Source organism: Xiphias gladius, chromosome 20 (assembly GCF_016859285.1).
Source record: "Xiphias gladius isolate SHS-SW01 ecotype Sanya breed wild chromosome 20, ASM1685928v1, whole genome shotgun sequence".
Classification (NCBI taxonomy): Eukaryota; Metazoa; Chordata; class Actinopteri; order Istiophoriformes; family Xiphiidae; genus Xiphias; species Xiphias gladius.
Window position 1 is genome coordinate 20370001 of NC_053419.1, and position 27392 is coordinate 20397392.

The 27392-nt window shown below is 39.6% G+C and overlaps 2 protein-coding genes across 2 annotated transcripts in view; both read left to right on the top strand.

Annotated features, from left to right (window-relative positions):
* Window positions 1–2057, top strand: part of LOC120806712 (electrogenic sodium bicarbonate cotransporter 1-like) — a 33474-nt gene extending 31417 nt beyond the window's left edge. The window contains exons 25-26 of the mRNA XM_040158089.1: window positions 119–157; window positions 273–2057. Coding sequence (XP_040014023.1) covers window positions 119–157; window positions 273–427 — 194 coding nt within the window. The 3' untranslated portion in view covers window positions 428–2057. The remainder of the gene's footprint in view (window positions 1–118; window positions 158–272) is intronic.
* Window positions 2058–11327: 9270 nt separating this feature from the next.
* On the top strand, window positions 11328–16476 carry LOC120806439 (neuropeptide FF receptor 2-like). The gene is made up of 4 exons (XM_040157635.1): window positions 11328–11402; window positions 13084–13419; window positions 13674–13773; window positions 13861–16476. The coding sequence occupies exons 2-4, from the start codon at window positions 13092–13094 to the stop codon at window positions 14753–14755; spliced, it is 1323 nt and encodes a 440-aa protein (XP_040013569.1). The 5' UTR covers window positions 11328–11402; window positions 13084–13091; the 3' UTR covers window positions 14756–16476.
* Window positions 16477–27392: the final 10916 nt, after the last annotated feature.

Consider the following 27392-nt stretch of genomic DNA (forward strand, 5'->3'; position numbering starts at 1 on the left):
TTAACAAATTTGTCAGTTTGCAACGATGCAAACCTAAACGCGGCTTTGATTGGTGCTGAAATTTCAGAGTGATCCCGAAGTATGTTTTTAAAATGTTTCTTCTGTTCTTTTCCTACAGGAGATCAATCCCAGACTTTCCTTAACCCGCATTCGCCGTGCTGATTACTTGGAGTCTCCCACAGTGGCCGAGTAAGTGAGTACCAGCTGGCATTCTCATCGTGTACTCTCACTGAAAAGAACTGCACGAGTAATTCATACTTCATGATTCTGAGTTCGTAAGACGTCACGTTTATGTTACGCAATATCTCCTCCTCCCTCCAGTCTTGACAGAGAGTCATACACAAAAGGCTTGCCTCAGATTCGAATAGGCCGGGACTCTGAGGATAATGGTTTCTTCTGGAAGAAGGGCTCTGAAACCGATCTGTGAATGAATCCTCCAAAGATACAACATAACAAACATAACCACCCTCTTTTCTACTATAGAACCGCTTCATAACGGTATTTTTAGTATTATCCCTCGTTAGGATTTCAATCCGAGCGGCTGGAAGTATTTGTCTTAAATTTGAAACACTTTGCTGGTACTGAATTTTAATGATCTTCATCTGCGGGTTTTCCTGCAGAAAAACAAAAGGGCTACTCAAGGTCGTCTGTATGAAGTTTTTATGGGACATTAATGTCTTATTAATGTGCATGCTAATAATTTATTAATCATACAACTGAAGATGTACAATGTATAATCATCCGTGAGGTCCAGGATACAGTAGGTTAGTAGAATACAGATGGCTCCATACCATACACACCAGGTTTTATTCAACTCTGTACATATCCAGAGGTGTTCCCCACAGGTTGTTTTTTTTTTTAATTTTTTTTTTTATTGTAGATTTCTCCAGAGAACACCAAACACAGTCAGCCTCTTTTCTGGTAGTACTGTTTTTATAGTAGTTATGTTTTTTAATGTTCCATGCAAGTTTTAAGTCATAACTACTGGATGTTTAAGATGAAAGCATACTGGAGGTACTGCATTTAGAGGCGAGCACAGGGAATACACACGAGAAATCTCCTCCTTTTACTTGTAGCTGAACAAAAGGGCTACGAGAGGTCACCTGTGCACAGTCACGAGCGGACATTCATTTTGTGCTATGGGCATCTTATATACATATATTATTTATCAAGCATCCATCTAAGGCTGCGTAATCATAAAACACATCCAGAAGATAATGTATGAATACAAAGTTCGTTTCAGTATGGTAAGAAGTAAATGGTTCAACACCATACAGACCAGAACTTCTATTTTTGTTTCATAATCCTCCTTTTTTTTCCCCTCCTTTTTTATATATTTATTATATTTATAAACTCAGCAAAATAATTTTGCTGTCTGAGTCTTGACACTTTACCATTTAACTTACCCATTTGTGCAAATTCTCTCTGTGGTCTCTGTCCACTCAGCTCTCATTTCCCTGTTTTAGGGAGATATAGATGTATTGGACCTGTATGTAGCTCTACCTCTTATTTTCTGTAGGTGCCAGGCATTATGTATTAAAGCATCTGTTGTGCAATTATTTGTGATCAAACACCGTTTTTTCTTTTTTCTTCAACTGGCACTGCATAGGATCTTTGAATATTCACGTTCCTTTGTTGTTCTCTGACACTTCAGATATTGTCATTAATAATTATGTAAGATTTTGCAGTGTTTTAAAGGGTAATTCCACCAAAATTACATTTTAGGTTTTTCCATCCTAGAAGCAAAACCTGTTAAACTTTTGTTGAAACTGTCTCTAAAGATACAGGAAAAATGATAAAAATGATAAACATCAATAAAACATCATTTTTTTTGATGATCCATGTTCCGAAGTTGCAGAAGAGTGATGGCTTGTCCCTTTCTAACGCATCTGAATGAAAGTAGTTTAATGTCCTCACACACTTGACCATGCACTCAACCCTAAAAGTCTATTTTGAGTTGAATTTTCCTTTAAAATGTGATCATATTTAAAAACTGTCAATGTGATACATCTTTGAGTACATTTTTATTTTTAAATCATGTAATCTTTTTTTTTTTTTTTTTTTTTTAATGAAAATCACCAAACAATCACTGTGAGGCAATGCAGTATTGTGACTTCCAGTCCTAGAAGAACTACTGCTTTATAGTGTACAGAGTAAAAAAGTGTTTCACTACAAAACAGACATTTTGCTGAGACACTGTATTTAATGCATCAACATCTAAATTCAATTTAGTGACAGTTTGAGTCTTTAATTTTTGCAATGTTTAAATGTCTATATCATGCTTTTCTTGCTGATTGGAGTGTACACTGTAACGAATTAAATTTAAGATATTGCATATTTGAATGTAATACATCTCAATCATTTGAAGTGTACATATATTTCTTTGAAGAAAAGGACATGATTTGTATTGCAAATAAGGGCTTTAATTCATGCTTTCGAAATCGCATCAATAGGTGTGAATGTGAAGTACTAGAAAAATCAAAAACCACATTGTCTTCTTTGTTCTGTCATCTGTATATCTTGACTTTTAGACTTTCTGACCCTGATTCCACAATAAATGTAATATATATTTTTTTGATGTTCTAACTCTGAAACCAATTTTATACAAGCATCATATGTGCTCAATAACCGTAGATTTACTCAGAAGGAAGCAGATGTCAGTGGGTTTTTCTTTTTCTTTTTTTTTCTTTTCTATGGAGTAGTGTTTTGAATGAGAGCAATAAAACGGTCCAAATGATTTTTAAATACAGAGGTGTGTTTTCGTTTTTGTTTTTTAAAGAACCATAAGTGTAAATCCATGCAGCTCCCAAAGGATGGGTTTTCAAATGACCGAGAGCTTGAAACAATGCTGTGTGGAGTGTGACTTGTACAATAGATCAGATCAGCACTAAAGAGTTTTACCTTCTGAACATACATTTTCTGCAAGCAAACATCATTTAAGAGGCCATAAAGTGTTTTTAGACGTCTACCAGTACTCATAAGCCCAAGAATATGGTTTCTCCAGCAACTTTAATGAAAATTGGGGCGGCTGTGGCTCGTCCGCTGATTTTAGGGGTTTGCGGTTCGATCCCCGGCGCCTCCTGGCCAAGTGTTCTCGGGCAAGACGCTGAACCCTAAGTCGCCTCGCTTGTACGTCGCTTTGGATGAAATCGTCTGGCAAATGAATAAAAATGTAAATGTAAAATTCAGTAAGAAATGGTATGTGACAAGAATACGGGCCATCCAGTCTGGGGGATTCAGACACGTGGAGTGCACGTGTTTTTAAGTTGTTTTTAATCCGCAGACACCATCCTCACATCCTGCTGTAAGCGCTCAGTCTCACAGCAAAGATAAAGGAAGGCCGCATAGTTTCCACGATCACAGGACTTCAGTCGGCTGTAATGAAACTAATTGGCTCATTACTGAGAGTCACTGTGTTCTTCTCATTGCCAAGGGGGGAAAAAAAGTGTAAAAATTAACTCCTGACATCCGCTCAACTTAATGTTATTGGATATTACTGGTGTTGCCCGAGTGACTGAATATGAGTGGTGGTGTGACTGTCAAAGCCCAGGAAGGGATTATCTGAGTGACTTTTACCCGAGTCTCCTCAGAAACATCCGGAAACTCTGCATCCGTTCGTCGCGTAACAGCAGACAGTTCTAACAAGTGTAATAAGTTCCACACATTTGTAACATCGCATTCTGTTGCATGCTGCCACTGACGGGTATACACCTCACTGTTCAGTATGCAAACAAAAGTAAATATAGAAAAATACAAATGCACTACAGTATGTGTATTGGCTGATCCTTCACCTGGCATTAAATCCCAAACTGCATCATATTTTGACTCAAGGGGGCAGTAGTTACTCTCTTCAAAAACGTACATTCAACTTCAGGAGTGCTTTGCAGGAAACAAACATGATCCTGGAAGAAAAAAACCACAGATGAAGACCGTTTCTGAATAAAAACACGAAATCAATTGTTATAGCGTCTGATAAAATCTGAGAGACAGAATAATCGAAGCACCCGTACAATGTGATGCAACCCAATACATCAACACTACCTCTGTGAAACTTGAATTCTGTGTCGGAGAGATGTTGATACAACTTTATCGTATTTTTTGAGGCTGTACTTTGTGGTGCTCTTGTATTGAATTGCATTATAGTGGAAGGTGTTTCAGATATTTTTGATTCTCCACAATATTAGAAACAAATTACCTCAGTAACAGTCTTGCAACGTCTACAACCTCTGTGAAGATAAAGTGGACAAAGGACCACGAACATCTTGCATTATAATGCACTCCACTACGACAACGGCAAATAAATCAACACTGCCTCAATATAAAGAGACTGGAGCTCTTGTGTTTATGATCCATGTCGTAGGTACTAGTATGCATTCTCAATAAGAGACTTCTAAAAATGCTGCACTCTGCTTTCTATGGACTGTTGAGAACATTCTCTGCGCAGGAAATCACACAGGCAGTAGTTGGTTGAATTAATTTAATGTATGTGTTCTAGAGGATAGGCAACGTCTGCATGTCTACGCTGATTTGAAATGAGGGAATAGTTTGTACCTTAAGGTTATGGTACCACTTCCTACTCTAATAATTCACCCTTTATAGTCCAAGTTTGGACTCATTTCTTTGTTAATGATGAGTAAATATTTTCCAATGCTTTATAGATTAGTTATACCAACAACTTTTGGGTTGCCTCGTTGTGATGAGTCCCTCTGACAGGTGTCCTTTCTGTGTACTGATTTGCAGTTAAATATGCTAATGGTATTACATTAATAAATAAACATGGGTTTCTCACTTGCTAATACGCTGTAAAGTCTGAAGATCTCAATCCATTGAAGGCGTCAACGATTCCTCACAACCTGGCAACCCAAAATGTGTTCTTACTAATGGCTTATAAATGATCTATAAAAAATAGTAAATGACTTAATAACTAATAATGAAGCCATTAGCAACAACTTCTAAACCCTGTAAAAACGGCGCCTTATTAGAAAGTGGTACCAAGACGCAAAAAAAGCAAGATTTATGTGATATGCATGTATGTTTGCATATTCAAATCTTATCCAAAGCACTGCTGTACCGCCTGGTCAGATTAGTGATAACACCCCCATAAAGTCCATTTTTTTAAAAACAGATATTATTAATGACTGATTTGCAGATGTGAAAACTACAAGTCTGAAAAAAACAATCTTCTGTCGGGGACGGAAATAGATATTCTGCTCAGTAGCTTCTTCCCCCGACAGCTTCAACACTCTTAACAAACTGACAGTGCACCCGCTGGCGCTTGACACACACTGTCCATCCCTCCCGTGACGTGGCCTCCGAGGTTCATGACAATGTCCTGTGATTGTCTTTTCCGGACTCGGCTCACGGTGTCATTTCTCAGCCGAGAGGATTTCCCTCTGCGTGCTGGGGGCAGTTCAACAAGACCACGCCGTCCTTTTTGTTTCCCAGATACATTCTTTTTTTCACTGCGCCAGCCAAGGCAATCGTGGAGTCGTTATTAGCAGTGTCACAGCTAATAAAATGAAATTATACTTAGGATTTAACTTGAGTGGCACCTGTTCTGCACCTTATGGTGGTGTGTGTCTGTTAATTAGTATTTCCTCTGTGCTAACTCCGATGCAAGGAACCTGATGTTAAAGAAAAGTGTTGTGGGACAGATGTTTGCAGGCATTAGGGTGGTTGTCCACGGCGCAAACTGCGTGGCTCAGGTTTAGCGGCATGACTTCTCTCTGTTGCACGTCGTGATCTGATGACAAAGTAAATACTGTGTAGCAATACTATCGTTACAATGTGTAAAAGAAAACAAAAGCAGTGACAAATAGGTGTATGCCTGTGCAATCCAAACAAAAGAAAGGATACAGTGTGAAAGAATTTGTCACAATTAGCTCTCGGGGGGGGGCTAATAGTATGAGGAGTGGGACTTTTAGGAGACAATTTAATAACTAGGTAAACAGAGCAGAAAACCACACTGCAACAAATTTTCCTCTCGACTCATGAAGCCTGTAATTATTGTTCTAGTTAAACCCTGAGCATAGCAGGTCATGTTGTTAACCCAGATTTTCATAGTGAATTTTAGTTTCTGCCTCCTTTGTTGAGCCTCATTTTCTCTGGAAAATGAGATCATTATTTTGCACTGTTATTGTAACAATTTGTTGGTATTTTATGGTTTTGATGTGTAACCACCAGCCCCTTTTGTTCCTGTCTGTCTACCCCGTGTATATATACTTCCCCGTCTCCCTCTGCCAGATTGTCTTTAAATCCTTCTCTTCTCTCCAGCGCTCCTTTCTAGTCTTTGGTCCCATGGTTTTTGACTCGGTTTGGTCTCTCCGTTTCGTGACATCTGCCTGCTCCGCGTCTTCTCCTGCCTTTACGGCCTCACCTGTCTATGACCTGTTTGAGCTCCAGTAGAGTCTCTGATTTTTTTTTTTTTTTTTTTTTACATCCACCCTTGTCTGCTCTGAGTTTCTCTGCATTTGAGTCTCTTTGTGTCTACCGGAACTGTTACAGGAAACCCCTGCAGACACGGAGAGAACTCAGACAGACAGAGCCCAGCTGGATGTCTGCTTCGAACTAATGACTTCCCTGCTGTGAGGCAACAGTGCTAGTGTTATTGTAGTAAATTAGGTCATGTGTCCAAATGCATCCAATTGCAGTATATTTTTGATGTTCATTGTATCACACACAGTGTATGCATTTCAAGGGCAGCTGACAAATTTGTACAAGGCCACTGTTTTTCAAGCTATGATACAAGGCTAGACATTTTAGAATACAAAAAAACAAATTTTTAAAAGGTTTTATTTCTTTCTGAGGTGCGAAAATTGGCAGACAAAGACTGTCAGCCTGGTTTGGGGTTTTTAAGCCTATTATAAGTTTAGTGAAAAATAGTTGCTAGCGACTCTAACCTCTGAAAGATGGAACAGGTTGTACATGCCTCTCTCCAGCTCTGGAGAAACACTGAAATGCTAATGCACGTCTTCTTCATCAGCAGCAGGGTGATAAATGACAGACCTGAAACGACAGTAGTTCTGCTGGAACTTCTTCAGACGCTCCAGTGAGACGTTCAGCAGGAGCCAGAGGGAGAACGCTATTTACTCATGTTTTAAAATCCCCCCATATCTTCCTGTTAGTTCAGGAATACAGTCTAGTCCCTGTGTCTCCTGCCCTCTCTCTCTTTTTTTTTTTTTTTTTTTTGTGGATTTACAACTAAGGACAAACATTATGTGTTCCAGGCAGAGTATAGTAAAGACAGTTACACTTTTTTTAATTTAATTTAATTTTTTTTCTTCAGGCTCCAAGTGCAAGCACATTCAATCTGAAATAAAATAATGTATACTACATTAAATTACAAAGCCTCAGTGGGTTTGCATCAATATACAAATAACTTTGTGGGGGATGTAGCCCTCTGAACGCCACATAGTGCTCAAAGTTCAGAGGTTCAAAAGCAGTTGGACTAAATCATTATATTTAATATTTAATGGAAAATCATTTGCAGTCAATGACTTCCTGAAGCCTTCGACTGTGTATCTTCCTTGGTGATGCTCTCCCTGAGCCTCCCTGCGGAGACCTTCAGCTCTTGCTCGCTGTGGAGCCTCTCTGCCTTCTAGTCTGGTCCTCAGCAGGTGGATTGAGATCAGGTGATTGACTCGGCCCGTCGAGGATATTCCACCTCTTCACCCTGAAAAGCTCTTTGGTTGCTTTCGCTGATGTTTAGGATCATTGTCCTGGCTAATGAAGAAATCTCGTTGAATGAGTTCCTGATGCCTTTGACTGAATCTGACCTGAGAGAAAGCTCCTGTAAACCTCTGCATTCATCCTGTTGCTTCCGTCCGCAATGAAATCATCAATAAATGCCAGCGTGCCAGTTCCGTTGGCAGCCTCACGTGCCCAAGCCAAAACAGAACCACGCCCATGTTTGACAGATGAAGTGGTGCCCTTTGGGTCATGGTTCTTGCTTTTCTCCACACTGTCCTCTTTCCATCATTTTGACAGAGGTTGATTTTTGTTTCATCAGTCCATAGAACTTTGTTCCAGAACTCCATCCGTTTCTCTTTGCGTGTTTTTGAGAACTGCAGCCTGGCCTTTCTGTTTTTGAGGTTTACCAGGGGTTTTCATCTTGTGGTGAATCCTCTCAGGTTCTGGACACGGAGTCTTCTCTTGATCGTTGACAAGGAAACACGTACGCATACATCCTGTACAGACTTTTTGACTTGCTGTGCATTCATAAAGGTGTTTTTCTTCAACATGCAAATGACTTCCTGCTCATTCAAAAGACTTGCGCTCCTCGGTCTACCAGGTCTTTTTCAAGTACACACCTGCTTTTGTGTAAAATTAATTACAAGTGTGCCCAACTGTTAATTTTGACACAACAACTGCCTTCGATATCTCTCTGATAGTGTTCTACTTTTTTCTAGCCTCATTATTATTTTCTTCATTTGCACGGTCACCTCTTCACTCCTCATATTGACAGACAACTCCACCTCAATCTAAACGCGTCAGCTTTTTCTGCTCATGACCTGACACTGAAACGACACCCTACTGCCTAAGAAACATTTAGTAACCGAGTGTTCAATTACTATCGGACCCCTAAAATTTGGTCTGTGTGTTCAAAGGGCTACATCTCCCCCACACAGTTCTTTCTATATTTATGTAAACCCACTCAAATTACAGCTGAGACTTAGCACTTTGATGTATTATCCATTTCTGAATCTCATATTGAATGTGCTGGAGCTCAAAGCCCGAAGAACAAAAAAAAAAAAAGTGTAGCAGTCCAAATACCTCTGGTCTTCAATGTATAACCTTCAATGAATCTGAAATTATTTTGTCAGTTATACTTGTTTGGTGTTGCAAAGAGAAAAATGTATTTGGTTTGCTCTGAAAAATAAAAGCATATGAAAGCATTATATTACTGATTTTTAACAACATTTATGGTAACTTACTGTGTTGGAAACAAACAAACAAGCTTTTCACTTTACTCAGATGTGGTTATCACTATATCTAAAAGAATACTGAGTTATTGGGAAAACTGAATTAGCGACTATGATTTAATAATCTTTTTTTGGCGTACTGTATCACACAGTCAAGCGATGATTTGCTCAACACACTGCTGATAGAAACAGAGGGGCCCGGCAGTGATGACTACTCCTCCGGACGTCAGTCAGGTGAAAGGCAACGGTGAGCTGCAAACAACACATGGGACATCAATCATGATTTTTTTTAACTGAGCGGACAGATACAATAGGACAGGAAGCAGAAGCGTAGCCCGGGGGGATGACAGCAGCGAGCCATGGGAAAAAAAGAGCACTGTTAGAAATTGTTATTGGCCAATAACCTTGGGCAAAGCGAGGAGGAAAGGGATTATTTAATCCCTTCATGAATAATTCCATTTTGATAGTTATTTTCATTTTATTCTACTTACACTTGAATAATTTCACATCATTCACTCGCTTCCAATTCCAAAAAACAGTGACAGGACTTGAGGAGTAATCACTGTAAACGAGAAGCCAAGAGGCCAAACAACAGCATGGACACTTTGATCCCGACCTGTCTGTGTCTAGCTAGCTAGCTGAATTCAGCACTTACCAAAAAAACAAACAAACAAACAAAAAGTATTGGTTGGATTGCCGTGAAATTCCCTGCGCACGTCCACGTCCCTGTAATCACTTTTGGGATCCCTTTACTTTTCATCAGGTCAAAATTTTAATTTGCCCAAAACTTTGGTTTATGACCAAACACTAGCAGAATTGATGTTTGTATTTTTCCTAATTAGCAAATGTTAGAATGCTAACATTCTAATCCAAGATGTTGAACATAGTAAACATTATCATTTTTATACAGAATAACAAACAAATCAAGCCCGTGTGTGTGCGTGTGTGTGTGTGTGTGTGTGTGTGTGAAAGAACATTCCTAATTAGTCTAATTAGTGATATTTAACAGCTGCTGAGCCTAGTTAATTGAACACACAATGAGCTGAAAAATTCAAAGATGACACATTAGTTGAGTGAATGTTTTAATGAGAGCTTCCTGTGATTTTTTGCATCCTTGATATTCCACGTCCTTGACACGAAAAAAAGCACACAGCCACACACACACACGTACTGTCTGATAACGAGGCTGTATCCTGTCTCCGCCATCACAACTTGTCAGCTGATTTCAGTGTATCGCGTCGAACATCGTTCCTCATGTGGAAACCACTGCGGGGTTCAGTACACACCGGCAACTCTTTTTAAAATGCCAAACTGCATACAAACTTTCGCTGACAGTATGTTTCCTCCCTCTCACTTCTCTCTAAGGAGAGAGTTCCTACACTTTTGACAGGTTTAATGCTAAAGAATTTTTAATTGCGCATTTTGCAGCAACAGCAGTTACAGTAGTGTCGGGGGGTTTTCTCTGAGTCGGCTGACAGTGATGAACCGTTTTGTATGGAAACCACATACAAAATACTGTAGATGCTTGTTGCTTGTTGCTTCTGTCCTCATTTCCTCCTTGGTCAAATATGAACCATCCACTTACAAAGCACCAACCCTCCTCCTCAACCTGCTGCGCATTGGTCAGGTATCACCCTGCACAGTCATTCCTCGCCTCTTCCTCTCACCTCTCGCTCCTGCATTGATCAGATATTGACCCTTCATTAAATCTCACCTCTGCTTCTCGACCCTTAACCCATCATCTCCGTTTTTAACTTTCTAAGCCAATTTTCTCCCAAACTCGCCATTAATCATAAATTCAGCTTGCAACAGCGTGCGTGTGGTTTTTGCAGATTTCGCCATTAATATTTTTGCCAACGTGTACCCTAAAACCCAATTCAAATACTGCACTGTAATGAAGTCAGACTCAGTTGGAGAGACTGCTGTGTACCGCTCAGGATTCACATTTTCTCCACTTAGCGAAGGTGCGAGGGGTGAGTGGAAAAAGGCGAGGCCTGACTTGCGCAGGACCTGACCAGGGCAGGGCTGAGCACTGAGGAGGAGGACTGACGCTTGAAGACTGCTGGGTTGAGCCAAGCGGAGCAGTGACATCCCTCCACACCTACCGTATTTGCCTGACCGATGCCAAAGGAAAACAGGTGTCTGAGTCTCTTCAGATGCAGATTGGCACAGAGTCAATGCATAGCCTGACACCTACATACATGTATATTAAATTCACACAACACCTCCGGGCGTGTATTGCTCCCAGCAGCTGCACCGCCCAGCACATCTCTCCTGAGTGACTCTCATCTCCTCTCTGTCATCCACAACCGCTACACCAGTCTCTGCCTGGCAGGCTCATTGCGCAGATGCACAGGGTCTCACGCAGGGATGAGAGCGTGTGGCTTTTTGCTCTGAACGAGTGGAATTTGTTTGAAACAGATATATGCCTTTTGTGAGGACAGAAGAGAGGAATACAACTCCGATACAGTTTCCTGTAAGGTAAGAAAAATAAACGTCTGGTGTAGATTTGGGAAACTTCAGAATTAAAACTTAGAAATTGTGACTTTCCATCCCATCACCCGGGCTAATTAATTACGCACACACAGTACTGTATGATTTGGTCTTGTATGATTTAGTATTGTTAGAAGTAAAAATACAGAGATATTAAGGCTGTATGACTACACACTGATGAAACAGAAAGAAGTCAGTCCTTTAGTTATCATTGAGACATTGTGAAGACTGATATGAACAGGATACCCACCAGGAATTTTTTTAATTTTTTTTTTTGCCTCAGATCACAGAGTGTTTGATTCCCTTGTATCTTGTGGGAATGCTGATGCTCAGTTCAACTATGGATTTGTAAGAGTTTATTTTTGGTCTCTGATGCATTTTGGAATTGAGCTCAAACATCTACTCGGTCATCCATGTCGTTTTTACAAGAACAATACAACACAGAGTTGTATAGTTTCAAGGAAAACAATCTATCATTTCATCCAAATCCCCGATCATTAAAAGATAAACAAAATCCGATCTCTCATCCACAGAGGTTCTGATTTTTCAGGAATTTTTCTCTGATTATTTTATTCAGTCATTGTTTTTAAAGCATGTTACAGTATAATGAGCAGCAGGATGAATTTGATTGCATGAGTAACTTAACTAGCAGTGCAGCTATAATCAAATATTCTCTTTCACTTGCACAATCTTCTTGAGGACTGAGAAACACGAAGCTCGCAGAGTGAATCTGAGTCAAACTGTCACAGTGGCACAGTCAGTTTTGATCTGAAATTAAAGCGGTTTAGACAAAAAAAAAAGCATATTTCAAAAGCTCATTGTTATGCAAATTGTATTAGAATTTATTTTTACAGGTTTTCAAAATACATTGTACTAAGTGTGGTAATAAAATTAATTAGACTACATAATTTCATATGTAATTACTTATTAAAATATTAATTTTGATTAATCACATGACATTGATAAGATATACATCACAGAGTAAAATGACCTACTTTGGCTTGTTTATGCCACTGAAAACCATTTTCACACACTCACACTTTGATTTGACAGCCAACTATAAAAAACTGTACAGAGTATAACAGATGTTGAGCTGCGAGAAGTGGATACATGAAATAAAAGCTTAAAAAAAAACAAAAAACACTCCACAGTAGGCAAGACCCTAACCCTGCAGTGAAGTTTTAGAAAATACGTCTCCAAAATCCATCTAGATGTGTAAAATTTACAAATCACGTGTCACAAAGAATTTGAAGTCAATAGTAACCTCATTCCTTCCCACAATGCCAGAGTCAAATGAGTGATGTAGCCAATTGGCAAGCTATCAAGCACGCCTTCTCGCTGCTCTCAGAACAGATTGGTCATTTGGTCACCATGTTGCTTTTACAGGGCGTGAGAGAGCATGCACTTGACCGAATCAACCCACCTACAATTATCAAAAGACACTGCAACTGGACAATCAATTTCCCGAGAGGTTCTATTGTTTTATGTAATTACCAATTGATTCTTCTTATGGTCTGCGTAAAGGTTCTCTGGTTTCTAATGGGTTGATTTTGTAAATGGAAGATATCGGATAGTTAACCCGGAACACATGCACTGTTGTGCTGAGCACATAATAGTTTATCCAAGTGTTATACTTCTGTTTCTGTTTTCGTGTCTCTCTTAAACCCAGATATCACAATGACCCAGAATCTCGTTCTCAACACTACCTGGGAGAGCCCGAGCCCTTCAAATTCCTCCGTATTGCAGGAAAACCCTTTGACATACCAGAACATCACCTACGTTGATTTCTACCTCCACAAGCCTTCGGTGTCCGCAGTCTTCACCATCTCCTACCTGCTAATCTTTGCGGTGTGCATGGTGGGCAATGGGGTGGTGTGTTTCATTGTGCTGCGCAGTAAGAACATGTGCACGGTCACCAACCTGTTTATCCTCAACCTCGCCATCAGTGACCTGCTGGTTGGCATCTTTTGCATGCCAACCACTCTGGTGGACAACATCATAACAGGTCAGGATGTAGAGTTTTTGTCTCTCGCTGAGCTTGATCTCTTTTTAATTATATGGGAAAAACAGAAAATTCTCTCATCAATTCGTAATTTATATTTTTCTGGCTTCTGTAGTGGCATTGATTTTAAAATGGTGCAACATTCACCAACCTTCTACCCATTAGGATTAATTTTAATGTTTAAATAATTCATGCAGTCTGCTTGTCCTTGTGTTTTTACACTCATACAATTTTAACAGTTTTCCTTTTCTCTGCAGGATGGCCTTTTGGTAGCATAGTGTGTAAGCTAAGTGGGATGGTTCAAGGGATATCTGTGTCAGCATCGGTGTTCACTCTAGTGGCCATAGCGGTTGACAGGTGAGGGTTGCCATTGTATTCACTGGTTATTATGTGCTTGTGACTTCTTTTTCTTCAATGCTTTGGCTTCATTCCCCTTTGTGTCAGGTTCCGCTGCATTGTCTACCCTTTCAAGCAGAAGCTGACCATCGCCACCTCGAAGCTAATTATCGTCATCATATGGGTCCTGGCTGTGTCCATCATGTGTCCCTCTGGGGTCATGCTCCAGGTCACAAAGGAGCAGAGGGTGCGGATAGTCCTCGGCCCCGGCAACAACACCCGCCCTTTCTACTGGTGCCGGGAAAATTGGCCCAGTCAGGAGATGCGGAAAATCTACACCACCGTCCTCTTTGCTAACATCTACCTCGCCCCTCTCAGCCTTATTGTCATCATGTATGCGCGCATCGGCTTCACCCTCTTCAAGACCACTATTCCTCCGATGAGGGGCAGTGGAATCGCGTCTGGAGAAGGGAGTGGCAACAACAAATTGGGCGTGGAAGGTCGTCACACAATTTCAAGGAAAAAGAAGAGGGTGATAATGATGCTGCTGGTTGTGGCTCTGCTCTTCGTCCTATCCTGGCTGCCTCTGTGGACGCTGATGATGCTGAGCGACTACGCCAGCCTGACAGAACACCAGTATCGTGTCATTAATATCTACGTATATCCCTTAGCTCACTGGTTGGCCTTCTTCAACAGCAGTGTTAACCCCATCATCTACGGGTTCTTCAATGAGAACTTTCGCAGAGGCTTCCAGGCGGCTTTCAAATTCGAGCTGTGCTCTGCTGACATTGAGCGCCAGAAGACCTACTCCCATCGGATCAGAGGGAATGCGGTGCTCCCGGTCCAGCCTGCCACTCTCAGCAGATTAGGCTCAGGAGTTGGATCAGTGTTAGTGGGAAATGGGAAGTGCTCATGTCAGGAAGGGGGGTGTTTGGCTGGTAGAAATGATATCAAAGAACCGGACCTGACCATGGAGGTTCTGGAAAAGGTGTCCCATATTTAGATGGACTGAGAGAGTGCAGCACATGGACACTTTAAGAGGTTCTGAGGCTTTTGGAGAATCATTTATTACATTTGAAGGACAATGGAAAACAGGGCTCAGAAATACATGATTAACCGTCATGTGTGTTTGTTTCAGGTGAATGTATTTGCAAGGTTTACAACATGTGTCATCAGGAATCATTTTGAAGATCCCTCGTGAATGTTTATTATGGTGTATATATAGCAGAGACTAGTACAAACACATAGCTTAATGTCCCCAAAAATGTGGTTTAAAATTTGCTGGTTTGATCAGATCTGATTGACAGTGTCCTGCAACCATGAACAAACGACCCATCAACTGTCATCAGATTCTGATTCAAATGTTGCTAAATCCCGATTGGTGGATGGGCAGTGTGATGTCACCTTTTTACAGCTGATCCCTGCCCTCTTCAAACCCGACAAAGAAAGAGCGCGGATAAAGCACAAAATGCAGAACTCTCTCATGTGAAATAACCGAAACAGTTCTAAGTTCGGAAGCAAACAGAAGGTACCCCATCTCTCTGACTACCAAGCTGGGTGGGAGAAAAGGTTTTCAGGGCCCTCAGGAGAGGAAATATAATCTGAATGTCCAGTTTTTATCACAGTGTAATGAAATTAGTTGGATGACATGAGATATTTTGTGTTAATTGCTTTGATTCAAATGTGGTTCACATTCTGTAAGCCTATCCAGCTGTGTTAACCCTATTAAACATTCTCTTTGCAGGTGATGTAATCCCTTTGAGATTCAATGAAATGCATAGTGGCACAGTTTGATCAGGCTTTTATTCAGAAAAGCACTGGGCATTACAATTACTGCTGGAAGTTTTTAATGTTTCAGGGAGAATGAAAGCCTATCTAGGCATGTTTGACAATTGAAGATTTTGATATTAGAACAGCATTAGAATAGATTAGAATAATACATTTCAACGGTAAAGTTCAAGGCAGTGTGATGGGAATCTTGTCGGCTTCCTCCAGTCAAAGTACATGTTTTCTAGTGCCCCAAGGCAGTTGGCGCTGGGCGGACGGCTGTGACATGAGGTGGCACTGGAAGAAGATCGCAGGCTCTTTTGGAAAGCCTCCACGTGTCCTCCAGTCATCTGCTCCTTGCATGGCCCCTTTGAGATGTGAACGCTTTAAACAATGTCTAAGGGAAGAGGGTTACATTTGTTAGCAGCAGGATCTGGGATTTCAGCTTCAGCAGAGCAGATAAGAGATTAGAGAGACTTACCATACCGAGAAAATGCATGAGCACATACACATTATGTGGTCATGTACATAAAAAAGGTATGCTAAACATAAAAGCGTGGGAGAAAAATCACCATCAGTTGAAGAATGAATCGAATATGGAAACAAAGCTTGTTAATATATAATTGCTTGATGGCACATTCTTCAAATTTTCAGAACCATTCGAACATGACTACTGTGCTAAATTGTACATAAGGTGTTTAAATCACTGTCAGAAGACCTTCAGGTCTCAATAAAACACCTACACTATACAGTTTGTCGAGCATTCAGCGGGAGAATATGACTTTGGAGTCGCTATCGTAGCTGTGAGCAGCACCTGGTATTGTTACATAACGATGGTGTTCTTTTGCTGTTCTGCAAAGACTTGCCATGAATGTACAGCATTTATGTAAAATTTTAATTATTTTCTGGGAACCCTAGTGTTTGTGCCCCATTTCCACATTCAGTTACATTTGAAAAGGTTAACTTCAATATATGATGTGTTATTGAACAGTGCTGTTGCTGATACTGGAGCAAGATATTAACATGTACAGTTAAGAGTGCATGTATTTGATAGATATTCATATATTTATGACTGTAAATTTTTGTACTGTTGCAGTATTTGTTGTTATTAAGTGCAAATATTATTTTATACTATTATTACTAAAATATTTGTAATGCCATTTTTTTGTGGTCAATATTTGTCAAGCTACAATACATGATGTGTTTGTGCCAACGTCTTAAAGGTACCCTGTCGAGTTTTTGACCACTAGTAGCGCTGTGGAGCTGTAAGCGTTGTTCCCTGTTTTGTTTGTATCATGCAGTTGCTGACAGACAGTATCCTGCAGTTGTTTCGATCGACAGTTGGCTGCAGCACTGCGCCAGGAAATGTAGCATAAAAAAAAGAAGAGGACAAGCTAACATACATGAATGTAAACTGTTCACGATTGAAAATATTTTAAAAAATCAGTTTCTACTTGTTTTATGAGGAAAGAAATTCATCAAGTTAAATTGTTTGTTGTTAAACCTCGAGGATACAAGCGTTTTAGCGAGAGACACTTAATATTAGTTTTGTTTATTTACAAGAAAACTCCACAGGGAACTTTTAAGGTCTTTAATAATTTGACAAATCATAATGATAATGATACATGCAATCCTTGCTCTCTTTAACAACCTGCTGCTCAATAAGTATCATGTTCTGAAGTGTGTAATAGTAGTTGGAGTGGAGTCATGTAATTGGTAGTCTCTTTTGTGTGAGCTGCAGTGGTACTTGTGCATGCTGTCCTTGATTCCAGTGTGTTAGTGAAGATTCTCCTCCGTGTTTCTCCAAGCAACTCATTCTTTAAGCAGTAGCACGTATTTAAATTCTACATGCGTGGCAGTTATGAAAAGCACTCTCAATGATCCGACGGCGAGCAGCCAGGTAACCAGCCTCAAGGGTTGAAGGAAAAGAAGAATACCTCACCGATAGAAAAAAATACTATTTTGATTTTGATGATGTTGCCAGTGTTTTTATTTTTGGTTTTTAGGCAATCTGCACATTTCTTGCACTGAACAGGCTTGTTTATCAATCACCCCGAGATGGATGTGTTGATATATGAAAAAGTGTTCCTCAGAAGATTAAATTCTGAAGGACTATGAACGCAATCACACATGTAGCTTTTAAGATCTGTATTCATGCACATAGACAGATATTTATAATATGTAACATATATTACTACCAACCCTTTAGGCTATTTACATACATATCACTTGTATTTGAAAAAATATCAAACATACTGTACTGGCAATGTTATTTGTTGCTTGTTTGTGAAATAGAAATAGTGATTTTCGGAGGGTGTGCGAATGAAAAATAAAAATGAGCAGTTCCAAGACAGAATGTTGTGACAATCACTTTATATCGTGACAATCTCTTGGTAATTATTATCCTTAAATTGCAGTAGAAAGGCTGCAGTGACCAAGTGAAGGTTTTTGTGAGAGAAAAAGTATTAGAAGAGATATGTGTACTGTACATGTTAAAAGTCTTTTTCGGGCTTGTAAGAGAAAGGAAGACCCCACACAACACATGCCTGAGACAACTACATTTGTACACAAACTTGGTTAAAGAAGGTAATTTGTGTACTAACTGAATATTATTGTTTTGCATTTTAGCCTTAATCACGGCTGTCAACATAAATCAACAAGATTTATCAGTAAAACCTTTTTTTTTTAGGGTTAAGTCTTCTCTATCAGGTCTGTGACTCTGAAGACCAAGCCCATTAGTTCCTACTGAAGATTTAAATCTTTAAAAACCGGTCACGAAATATATACAATGTTTGTTTTTTTTAAAAATGAAATGAGCTATTAGTCACGTCGTACCTTGCAAATGGAATAACCATCATTGTTTTCCTCCATCACTGAAACATTACCACAAGTGAATGCTACTGTTTGAATTCATACATTTGTCCTTTGTCATCAAATATTTGTCGTAGTGTCAATGTACGTTAATGGCCACAATAGATCTTATCAAATCTTAGAGATAAAGTTTACAATTAATTGAAGAAACAAGAAGAAGAGGAAAAATAAAAAGATGAAGAAAATAAAGAAGGAGAAGAAAATCACCATAGAAACAAGCTATGACCTTTCTGCCTTTGCAACAACAAGCCAAATGCTTCCTGTGCATCACTTGGACTTTTGTTTGCGATTAATAACATCCACATTTACCCAGTAAGGCTTTATAGATAATGGACATAATGGACGGCGTAACATAGATGAGAGATACAGGCCTAGATATTCATAGAGAATAGAATGTGACTATTCATCTATGCTTTGTATAATGCTGAGAGCACAGTGGTAATTTGCTCTTGGGGCTAAAATAACTACTTCCTTAAGGTTAGCAGACCTTGGTCGTCATGGTTACAGTAATAAACACGCAGATAAGGTTGTGGAAAGGTCCTGGACAAAACAAACAATGATGACTTTTGGTTTCAAACGGAAAACGAATAGTGGTCTCCTGTGTGAGAGTCCTGTGCTTTGCTGACCCATCCAGCCACCCCAACCTCCTCCTCGCCCCAGACGCTGTGTCAACAAACTCCCTTCTTCCTTCTCCGGTCATAGTTACTACGGCCCGGCCGCTAGAGGTCGCCAAACAATAAAACGGAACTATGGGTCGTTATGAGCTGCTTGCACAGACAACCTATGGGCTTTATTTTTTTTATTTTTAACAGGATGACAGTCTCTACAATGGGGGCAACGGGGGTTACTACGAGAAACCGATTTGAAAGAAAATCTTTAACGCTTCCTGTGATCTAAATTATGTATTGTTCTACTCATGCCATCTCATGTCAGGTCCAGATCAATTATGGTCCTGTGGACCATAGCTAGTTTTTAGTCAGCTAACTCGATCGTATCGATTTGTAGGCAATTATGAGTTTCCTTGATTTTCCTTGAATTAATGCTCAACGATGACTCTTATTAAAATGGAAACAGCTAACTTTTCCACACCCCCGCCCCCCATGCACCCTCTCCTTGACATAGAAAAAGTAAGTGTACCACCAAACTCCCCCCAATATGTCCAACAATATTGAATTGTACAACTGATATAACCATAAATTATTTTGACAATTTCATTTGTTGTACCACTGAAAACTCAATATGTTAATGAAACAATCATTTTCACAGGATCCAACCAAATTTCACATCAAAAACTGTGCTGAACTTGTAGTGTATACCAGTTATCAAAGATTCCAGCCACTGCATTTATGAACCAGGAGCTACTAACTGAACAATTAGTACAACTGCAAGTACCTAAATTAATCAGGCGGCAGCTCAGTTGAAACTGGGGATGTCAATTATCTGTAGGCATGCATCTGAAAACAAGACATTCTATGTAAACTTTTGTAACTAAAATTCATACCTGGAACCATTCGACCTCGAATCAGAAACGGCAGCTAATCCGACGTTACTTACATGCTTTTTCAGATTTTTGTAGATATTACAGATTGCATGTGTTTGGCAAAATACAACAGCCTGTTATTTGTCTTCATTAAACTGAAGAACCTTTAGAGAAAACTGAATCCTTAATATCATCATGGCCGTCTTTTAGCGCATCAGCTGTCCTTGTATAACTGGGTTTAATCAACAGACACAGATGGGAATCATAAGCCTGATGATCAAAACGCTGGGATTATACGTTCAAGTGGGATCACAAAGACACAAGTTGGGTTTGGAAGATTGTAGCTTTATCCAGCATAGACAAAGTAAACGTCGTTTACACAGCTCAAACTACTTTGATGTATAATCCAGTTCTAAAAAAGCTTTTAAACTGAGATTTTCTCTTCCACTCATTTTCTTATCCCAGATCTGCTACTGAGAGACTTCCCCTGACAGCACTGGAAAAAGACATCTTTGTCCCCCTCTGGTATATTACTCACTCAGCTTTCTTTTTTTTCTCCCCAGACTTTAATATGCACCCACGCTAATACACTATATTAAATCTCTTAAGGAGAAACCCCTCACCACTGCTTCAGCAATCAACAGTGTCACGTAACCCATAAATACACAATGTTAGATGAAGACTTATAGCCTTTTGTGCATATTTTTACTTTTAAACTGAACAAAGTGCATACCAGTGATATCCCTGAATGGTACATTGCTCCTTTAATTCCTGCTATGTTGCTATATGGTTATATTCCTAAACTGAGGGGCATATTTCGAATTGACTTGAGTTAAAAGCATGACTGAAAGAAAAACAATGTTTGTGCAGCCAGAGGGTTCCGCTGAAGTTGAAATCTGATACTGACAAGTATGAAGATGCCAATCCGCTGGGAAGCTTGGATTTGAATGACGGAAGAGTAACAAGGGGTCAGAGAGGGCTTGTCTACTGGAAAAAATCGAATGAAGAGTTAGCTTCCACTGGGAAAGGTCAGTTTTCTCTCATCAAGTCTCTTTTCTTTCATTTAGGCAGTGTATCTACACAGGTCACAGTCACAGTTCAGTCACTATAAACAACAGTTCACCGTCTGTTTATAGACGAGCTGTGAAGGTACTGATAAGGTAGGTAGCCATAACAAACAGCCTGTGTCTCTGTGTCTCACGGTCAGTTAGTCGCTCTTAGTGGGACAGAGGTAATTGGTACATACAACATGAGTTAGTGTTAAGGATTAGGTGCCCAACTGAATCTTCACACATGTATGGATGGGATGTAGTCCCATGAAAAATAACCTTATCTGGACACCTCGTAAGTATGACGTGGTTATAGGTTTAAATGTGGTCACCGGGGAGATTTCCTTCAGATTTGTATTGCTCATCTCTCTTCCCCGCGATGCATTCAGCATCAATAAATGCTTCTGCTTAAGACGTCGGGGTATCCTGGGCCTTCTTCCAGCAGCTCACAAGATTTCCATCGCAATGACTAGTTTTTCGTGTTTCTGAGAGGGGAATTTGTTAAGGTAGTCTTTATATGTACTTACAGCTGTAAAATTAAACCGAAAACAGTGCAACAGTTAAACTGATACAAGTTAAATTCAGCTGTCTATAAGGAAAAACCATCTGTACAGCATGATGATTTTGTCATCTCATCTCATTTCATCTGATGTCATCTACTTGCATGTCATGTCTTCTCCCTGTCCTCTCATGTTATGTCATCTCATTTTAAATCATCTAATCTCATGTCATCTCGTCTCATTTTATGTCATTTTATGTTATCCAATCTAATGTCATGCCATCTCATCTCATGACATTTAATCTGTCCTCATGTCGTATCCTGTCATCTCATGTCCTGGCATCTCATCTCATGACATTTAATCTGTCCTCATGTCATATCATGTCATCTCATGTCCTGGCACCTCATCTCATGTCATTTAATCTGTTCTCATGTCATATTACTTAATCTCATCTCACCTCATTTCATATGTCATATTTCATGTCATCTCATGTCATGTCAGCTCATCCTTATGTTATCTCTTGCCATGTCATCACATTTCACTTAATCTCATCAACATGCATTATCTTTAAGTAAGAGTTTAACCGAAAATAAAAATTCTATCATTACATTCCCGCCATCCAAAACAGCAACAAAGTTCAGAATATTTACTTGACATGGCATGTTAGCTGGCACAGCTAAATATAAGCCTTCTTTAAAAACACCTAAAGTGGCTGGGAATGAATAATTTACAGCTCCAAAAGGGGCAAAAATGTCAAGTCAAAGTTTATTATGGCCTGATATCACAAAGTGTGTGTCAGAGGACCGTACATAAAGTAAAACAATAATGAACAACATTAGCAAAATATAAAAACGTAAAAAGTGAGAAATTACATATAAAACATTATAAAAAAATATTTTGAATATTTCAAAATATATCAAAAGTGAAGTAAAGTACAACAATATGAAATATGCACATAAAACTCCTTTACATTGATACAGATTCATAACACACCAAAATGACAATTTTTGGATGCACATCTCAAACAACAGCACTGAGTCAATAGCACCTAGTGATGCAGTTAAACAAAAAAGTGACCACCTCAGACTTCAGAATATCCTGCCTCCATAATGTCCCACATAAAATGCCTCAAATGTCACTGAAAACCTTTCTCTATACAGTACAGGGTTTTTTTTTTCTACATTGGGTCTGTGGATAGAGGGTGTTATATGCTGTACAGATTGTATAGACTCTTGAGGCAAATGTAAAAGATGAGCCTACAGGTTGTCTGTGCCAACACCTTATAACCCCCCATGGTTACATTTATTGTTAGGAAACCGTTAGCGGCCGTAGTCTCCTTTGACACAGGAGGCCGCTCTTCATTTCCCATTTGAAATCAACAGTCGTCTTTGTTTATTTAAAACATGACAGTTCCACAACGTTAATCAAGTATTGTTCGATGGTGATGTAACCCTGGGAAAGTACTTGTACCTAAATAAACCAAAACCACGATGTTTTCCTAACCCCAACCAAGTACTTTTTGTGCCTAAACCTAAATTGCAAATTGGTGATTTGTGGTATTGGGCTATATAAATAAAACTGAGTAGACTATTGCCAAAACACACAACAAAATCAAACTGTCTCTAAGACCAAGAAGTTTGTTGGTACGCTGTATGTAGTCAGTGAGGAAGAGAACAGCAACACTGACAGAGGAAAAACAGTATTTGAATTATTGATGTTTACATTCAGGTCATTATTCTTCCAGCTGCTGTATCCAATAATGTTATACTCTTTCTTTGATAATGCAGTTCTGTCACACTAACTGTTATGTGTACTGTGACAGAAGACAGCTGATGTCTGTATACCTGGGATTCATTCTCAAGGAGTGACAACTTGACAAAGGTGAAATAAATAGCAGTAAAATTTCAAACGAATGATGAGAAATGACTTGACTTGAAGTGACCCGGCTCGCCTGGCAAATGGAGTGTAAAATCACAGATAAACGTTGGTGTTGACATTACATGGTGTTGATAGTGACAGAGCAATGAGATCAAATGTGATCAACTGATATTACAGGTCATTAGTGAAGGCCATATTAAATGTGGACCACACTAACTATCTATTAAATCTGTGCCCTGTGGGTAAGGAGAAAATTGTCTTCTCAACGGATTAAAGTCACCTTCTGGACCCACTAATCTCCAAAAGCCATTAGTGCGTCTACCTTCAGCAATATCTCTATCCGTGCTCTTCCATTAGGTTTACGTGTCATTTTATGACAGATTTTCATTAAGTAGACATACGTGTCACTTTGTTTCCCAGAGCTATTTACTGTAAGAGCTCATGCCTTTTAGCTGGCCCACACTAAGGACATTGTTAATCTCTAAACATCTGAGAGGAGGTATTCACTTCTGACACTCTGCACTTCATTAAATGTGAAAGAGCATATGTCAATACTGTCAATTGATGTAAATTGATTTATCTAGTTTTCATGATTCTTATTCTAGCTGGGGAAATATGGAAAATGCACTTTGAACAAGATGACAGACATTTTATATTAGATGTGGAACATTGAGACGTGTTGCTGAGTAATATTCTCATGAGCTCTCTGGGGATTGATATGGGATTTGAAGGTAGATGTACGAGGAACAACTGGGTAGCAATTCAGAAAAAATATCACTGAAGAAAACAAATAATCTTTTTATTGTTTATTTAGGTAATCGTTGTCACCTTGGCAACAACTACTCTTCCTGGGGTCCATGTTAAAACAAGACTAGGAGCCCACAGCCATGCTAGCGACTCTGTGAGGCTGTATTTACAGGCATAGACGTGCAGTAAGCTAAATGCTAGTGTCAGCATGCTAACAAACTCAAATAGACAACTCTAAAATGCTACTACTTAGTAAGTGTAATGTTTTTAACAGTCACTGTCTTATTTTAGGGTTAACATGCTAGCATTTGCTAATTAGCAGCAAGTACAGCTGAGGCTAGTTTTGTAGGTACATGTATGGTCATAACTCAAAGTACTGGACAAATTGAATTTTTGACCAGAGGATGGCGCTAGATGAAGAGTCAGAGGGTCAACAAATTTCTCACAAATCCTCCTTAGGGGGACATGAAAGTTTGTAACGGGTTTCATGGCAACCTATCTAACAGCTGATGAGACATTTCACTCAGAACCATAAACCCGATGGTGGTGCTAAAGGGAAAGTCAGGGTATCACCAAAGTCAGTAGGATGCATCCTGGAACCAAACCTTTGCAGTTTACTGCAAAGAAAGAAAGTTATAGAAGAATTATTTTGCAGGTCTACCTCTATATAACCTTTTTCACTAGATTCTTGAGATATAAAGTATGGCAGACTATTCCGCTGAGATATGGCTCATTACTTTTCATTGCATGACTTTAGTTGCGGTAGCATAAGATGAGCCCTCCCCACCTGCCTTGTGGGATAACTGTGGTTTACTTGAAGAAGATATAAAATATTTTTGTATACAGGCAATATTGTTGTTTTGGCTCTGCCTCTGGGTAAAAATGGCACCATAACAAGACTGAAACTTTTACAAATTGCATGTTTTAACTCACTGATTACGACTTGCACATTATTGAGCTTCATTGCAAAGAGTTCTCCAAAACATAGCCAGCCATCGTTTACTAGGTCCTGTCTCTCAGGCAGCTGTTGGGTTCCATTCATTTTAGTGTGCTACAAAAATCTGCTCACATACAACTGTTAAAGTGTTGCGAGCAGGCGAAACCTCACTGGTGGCACACTCAAGGATGCTCTGACCTCCAGACTTGTGGGTCAGCTGCCAGAAAGCATTGCAGTAATGAGCTATGTTATCAAAATTTCATATGTGAAATCTCAGCTGTCTTTTTGTCCTTGTTTAAAACACTAACACTGCACTGTGTGCTTTTGTGTCTAAGTAAGTTGAGATTGCCTGCATCAGTGAGCGTCAGAGAGACATGTTTTTTCCTATCACGAAGCTGCAGTCTCAAAAGCCTGGGTGTAGGAGCGGGAGGAGAGTGTGTGAGAGGAGGAAGTGGCACCTCTCCTCATAGTTGCAAGAAACAGAGCTTCTAGAGAGCCTCTTTAACTCCACTGAGTTTCTCTGTTGTTTTAAAACAGCCATTTTGCAGTCCAGACATCTGCAAAAAACAAAACTCAGGCTGATAGCTGTATACCACTGACCTCATATGATACGTTCAGTCATGGTAATGACATGAATTTATGCACTAGAGATGGCCTGACATTGAATTCTAATTCGAACACACTAAAACTAGCCACTCACCCCAGCTCACAGATGCCCTCCATTGTCGTCTCTGCATACTGATACCCAACTGACTGAGAACAGCTTTTAAACCCAGTCAGTGCTGAAACAACAGCTGTTTAAAGCTCCGGTAAGTGATTTTTTTTTTAATATTAACACTGACTCAAACATCCCCCTGAAATGTGAAAGGGTTGCATAAACTGAGAATCCCACAGAGAATCAGCTCAGTCTGCAGGTTTCTGCAGCTTTCAGCTTTTTTCTTTTCCAGCCCATATGGTTAAATCCCAATTGCTGTCTCTGTAATACAAAACCGTGGGAGGCTGCTCTCTTACATGCTCACAAAAGGCCACTGTATGCTACCTTTACATTGCAAAACAGTTGTAACAACATGGCCAGGTAAAGCACAGTTATTTTAAGTTTTGAAGCATTTCTGCTCCCCAGTGGTGAAAAATGCTTAGTGCAGTTTTAAAGGAATAGTTCAACATTTGGGAAATATGCATACTGGCTTTCTCGGTGAGATTTAGATGAGTGGATCGATAGCACTCTAATATCTGTCCATTAAATATGAAGCTAGAGCCAGGAGACGACCAGCTTAGTCACTGAAACACGAGCAAGAAATAGTTCCAGCACGTAACTGCCATAAAACCACAACTTCTTGGGTTAGTGTTTGTGCATGGATTAATGGAAAAAGGATGCATTGTGTAAACTAGTGAGCTTTAAAGATGCTGGTAGACACATTTTTTTTTTTTTAACTTTGGACAGGGCCAGGCTAGCCACTTTCCTCTGCTTTTAGTCTTTATGCTAAGCTTAGATAATCATCTCCTGCTATCCGACTGTCAGCAAGAAAGCGACTGAGTGTATTTCCCAAGATGATTATTCCTTTAAAACTATCAGTGTTTGTATCATAACTTGTGGGTTACTAGTTAAATGAATGACTGTCTCTGTACGTATGTAATATTACTACCAGTAGGCGCTACTTGTCGTGAATAACAGATATAATCAGATTAAACTGTTACCTGTACATTCCTCAGTAAAAACCAGGCCCTATGTCGGTATTACATCTATTAATCTTGGGTAGTACTGACTTATCATTAATTACTCTCAGAGAATAGGCTTACATACAGGTAAAATAGGCAGGAAATCTGTGGATTCCTTTTGATGTTTTGAATTCCTTATCAGAACACCTACAATGTAACTGTATTGCATATGGGTACTTACAGACTGCTTTTCAGTTTTACTTGACAGTTACAACATGTGAAACAGTGAAGGCATCCATGTAACCCGTACGTCACTTTCATCACTTATGATTCGACTGGTGTCATTTAGACTCTCTAACTGACGTGAATTGAAAGCCTTCCAGGGGTGGATGGCTGGATGAGCACAGATTGGCTGTGACATTGCCACAGATGTGCCCCTGTGACGTATGACATAAAAAGCAGATATGATTAAAAACATATGAGAGAGACGATCGTCAAAATTTAAACATCAATTACCTACTGGGTGCTTGACAACACATGGCAAGGGTTCTAGCAGCTACAACTCATGTCTTTTGTGGACCTGTGTTTACAACTCGGTGCTTGTTTTAAAAGAAACTGTTCCGCAAAATGTGAGCAGCACACAGATAGACAATGGCCACACACAGTGGTGATATAAATTACAAATTAGGTATTGTATCTTTCTATCTCTGTTGTCACGTCGCTTCTATCATCTGTGGAAATGGTACCTTGTGTTA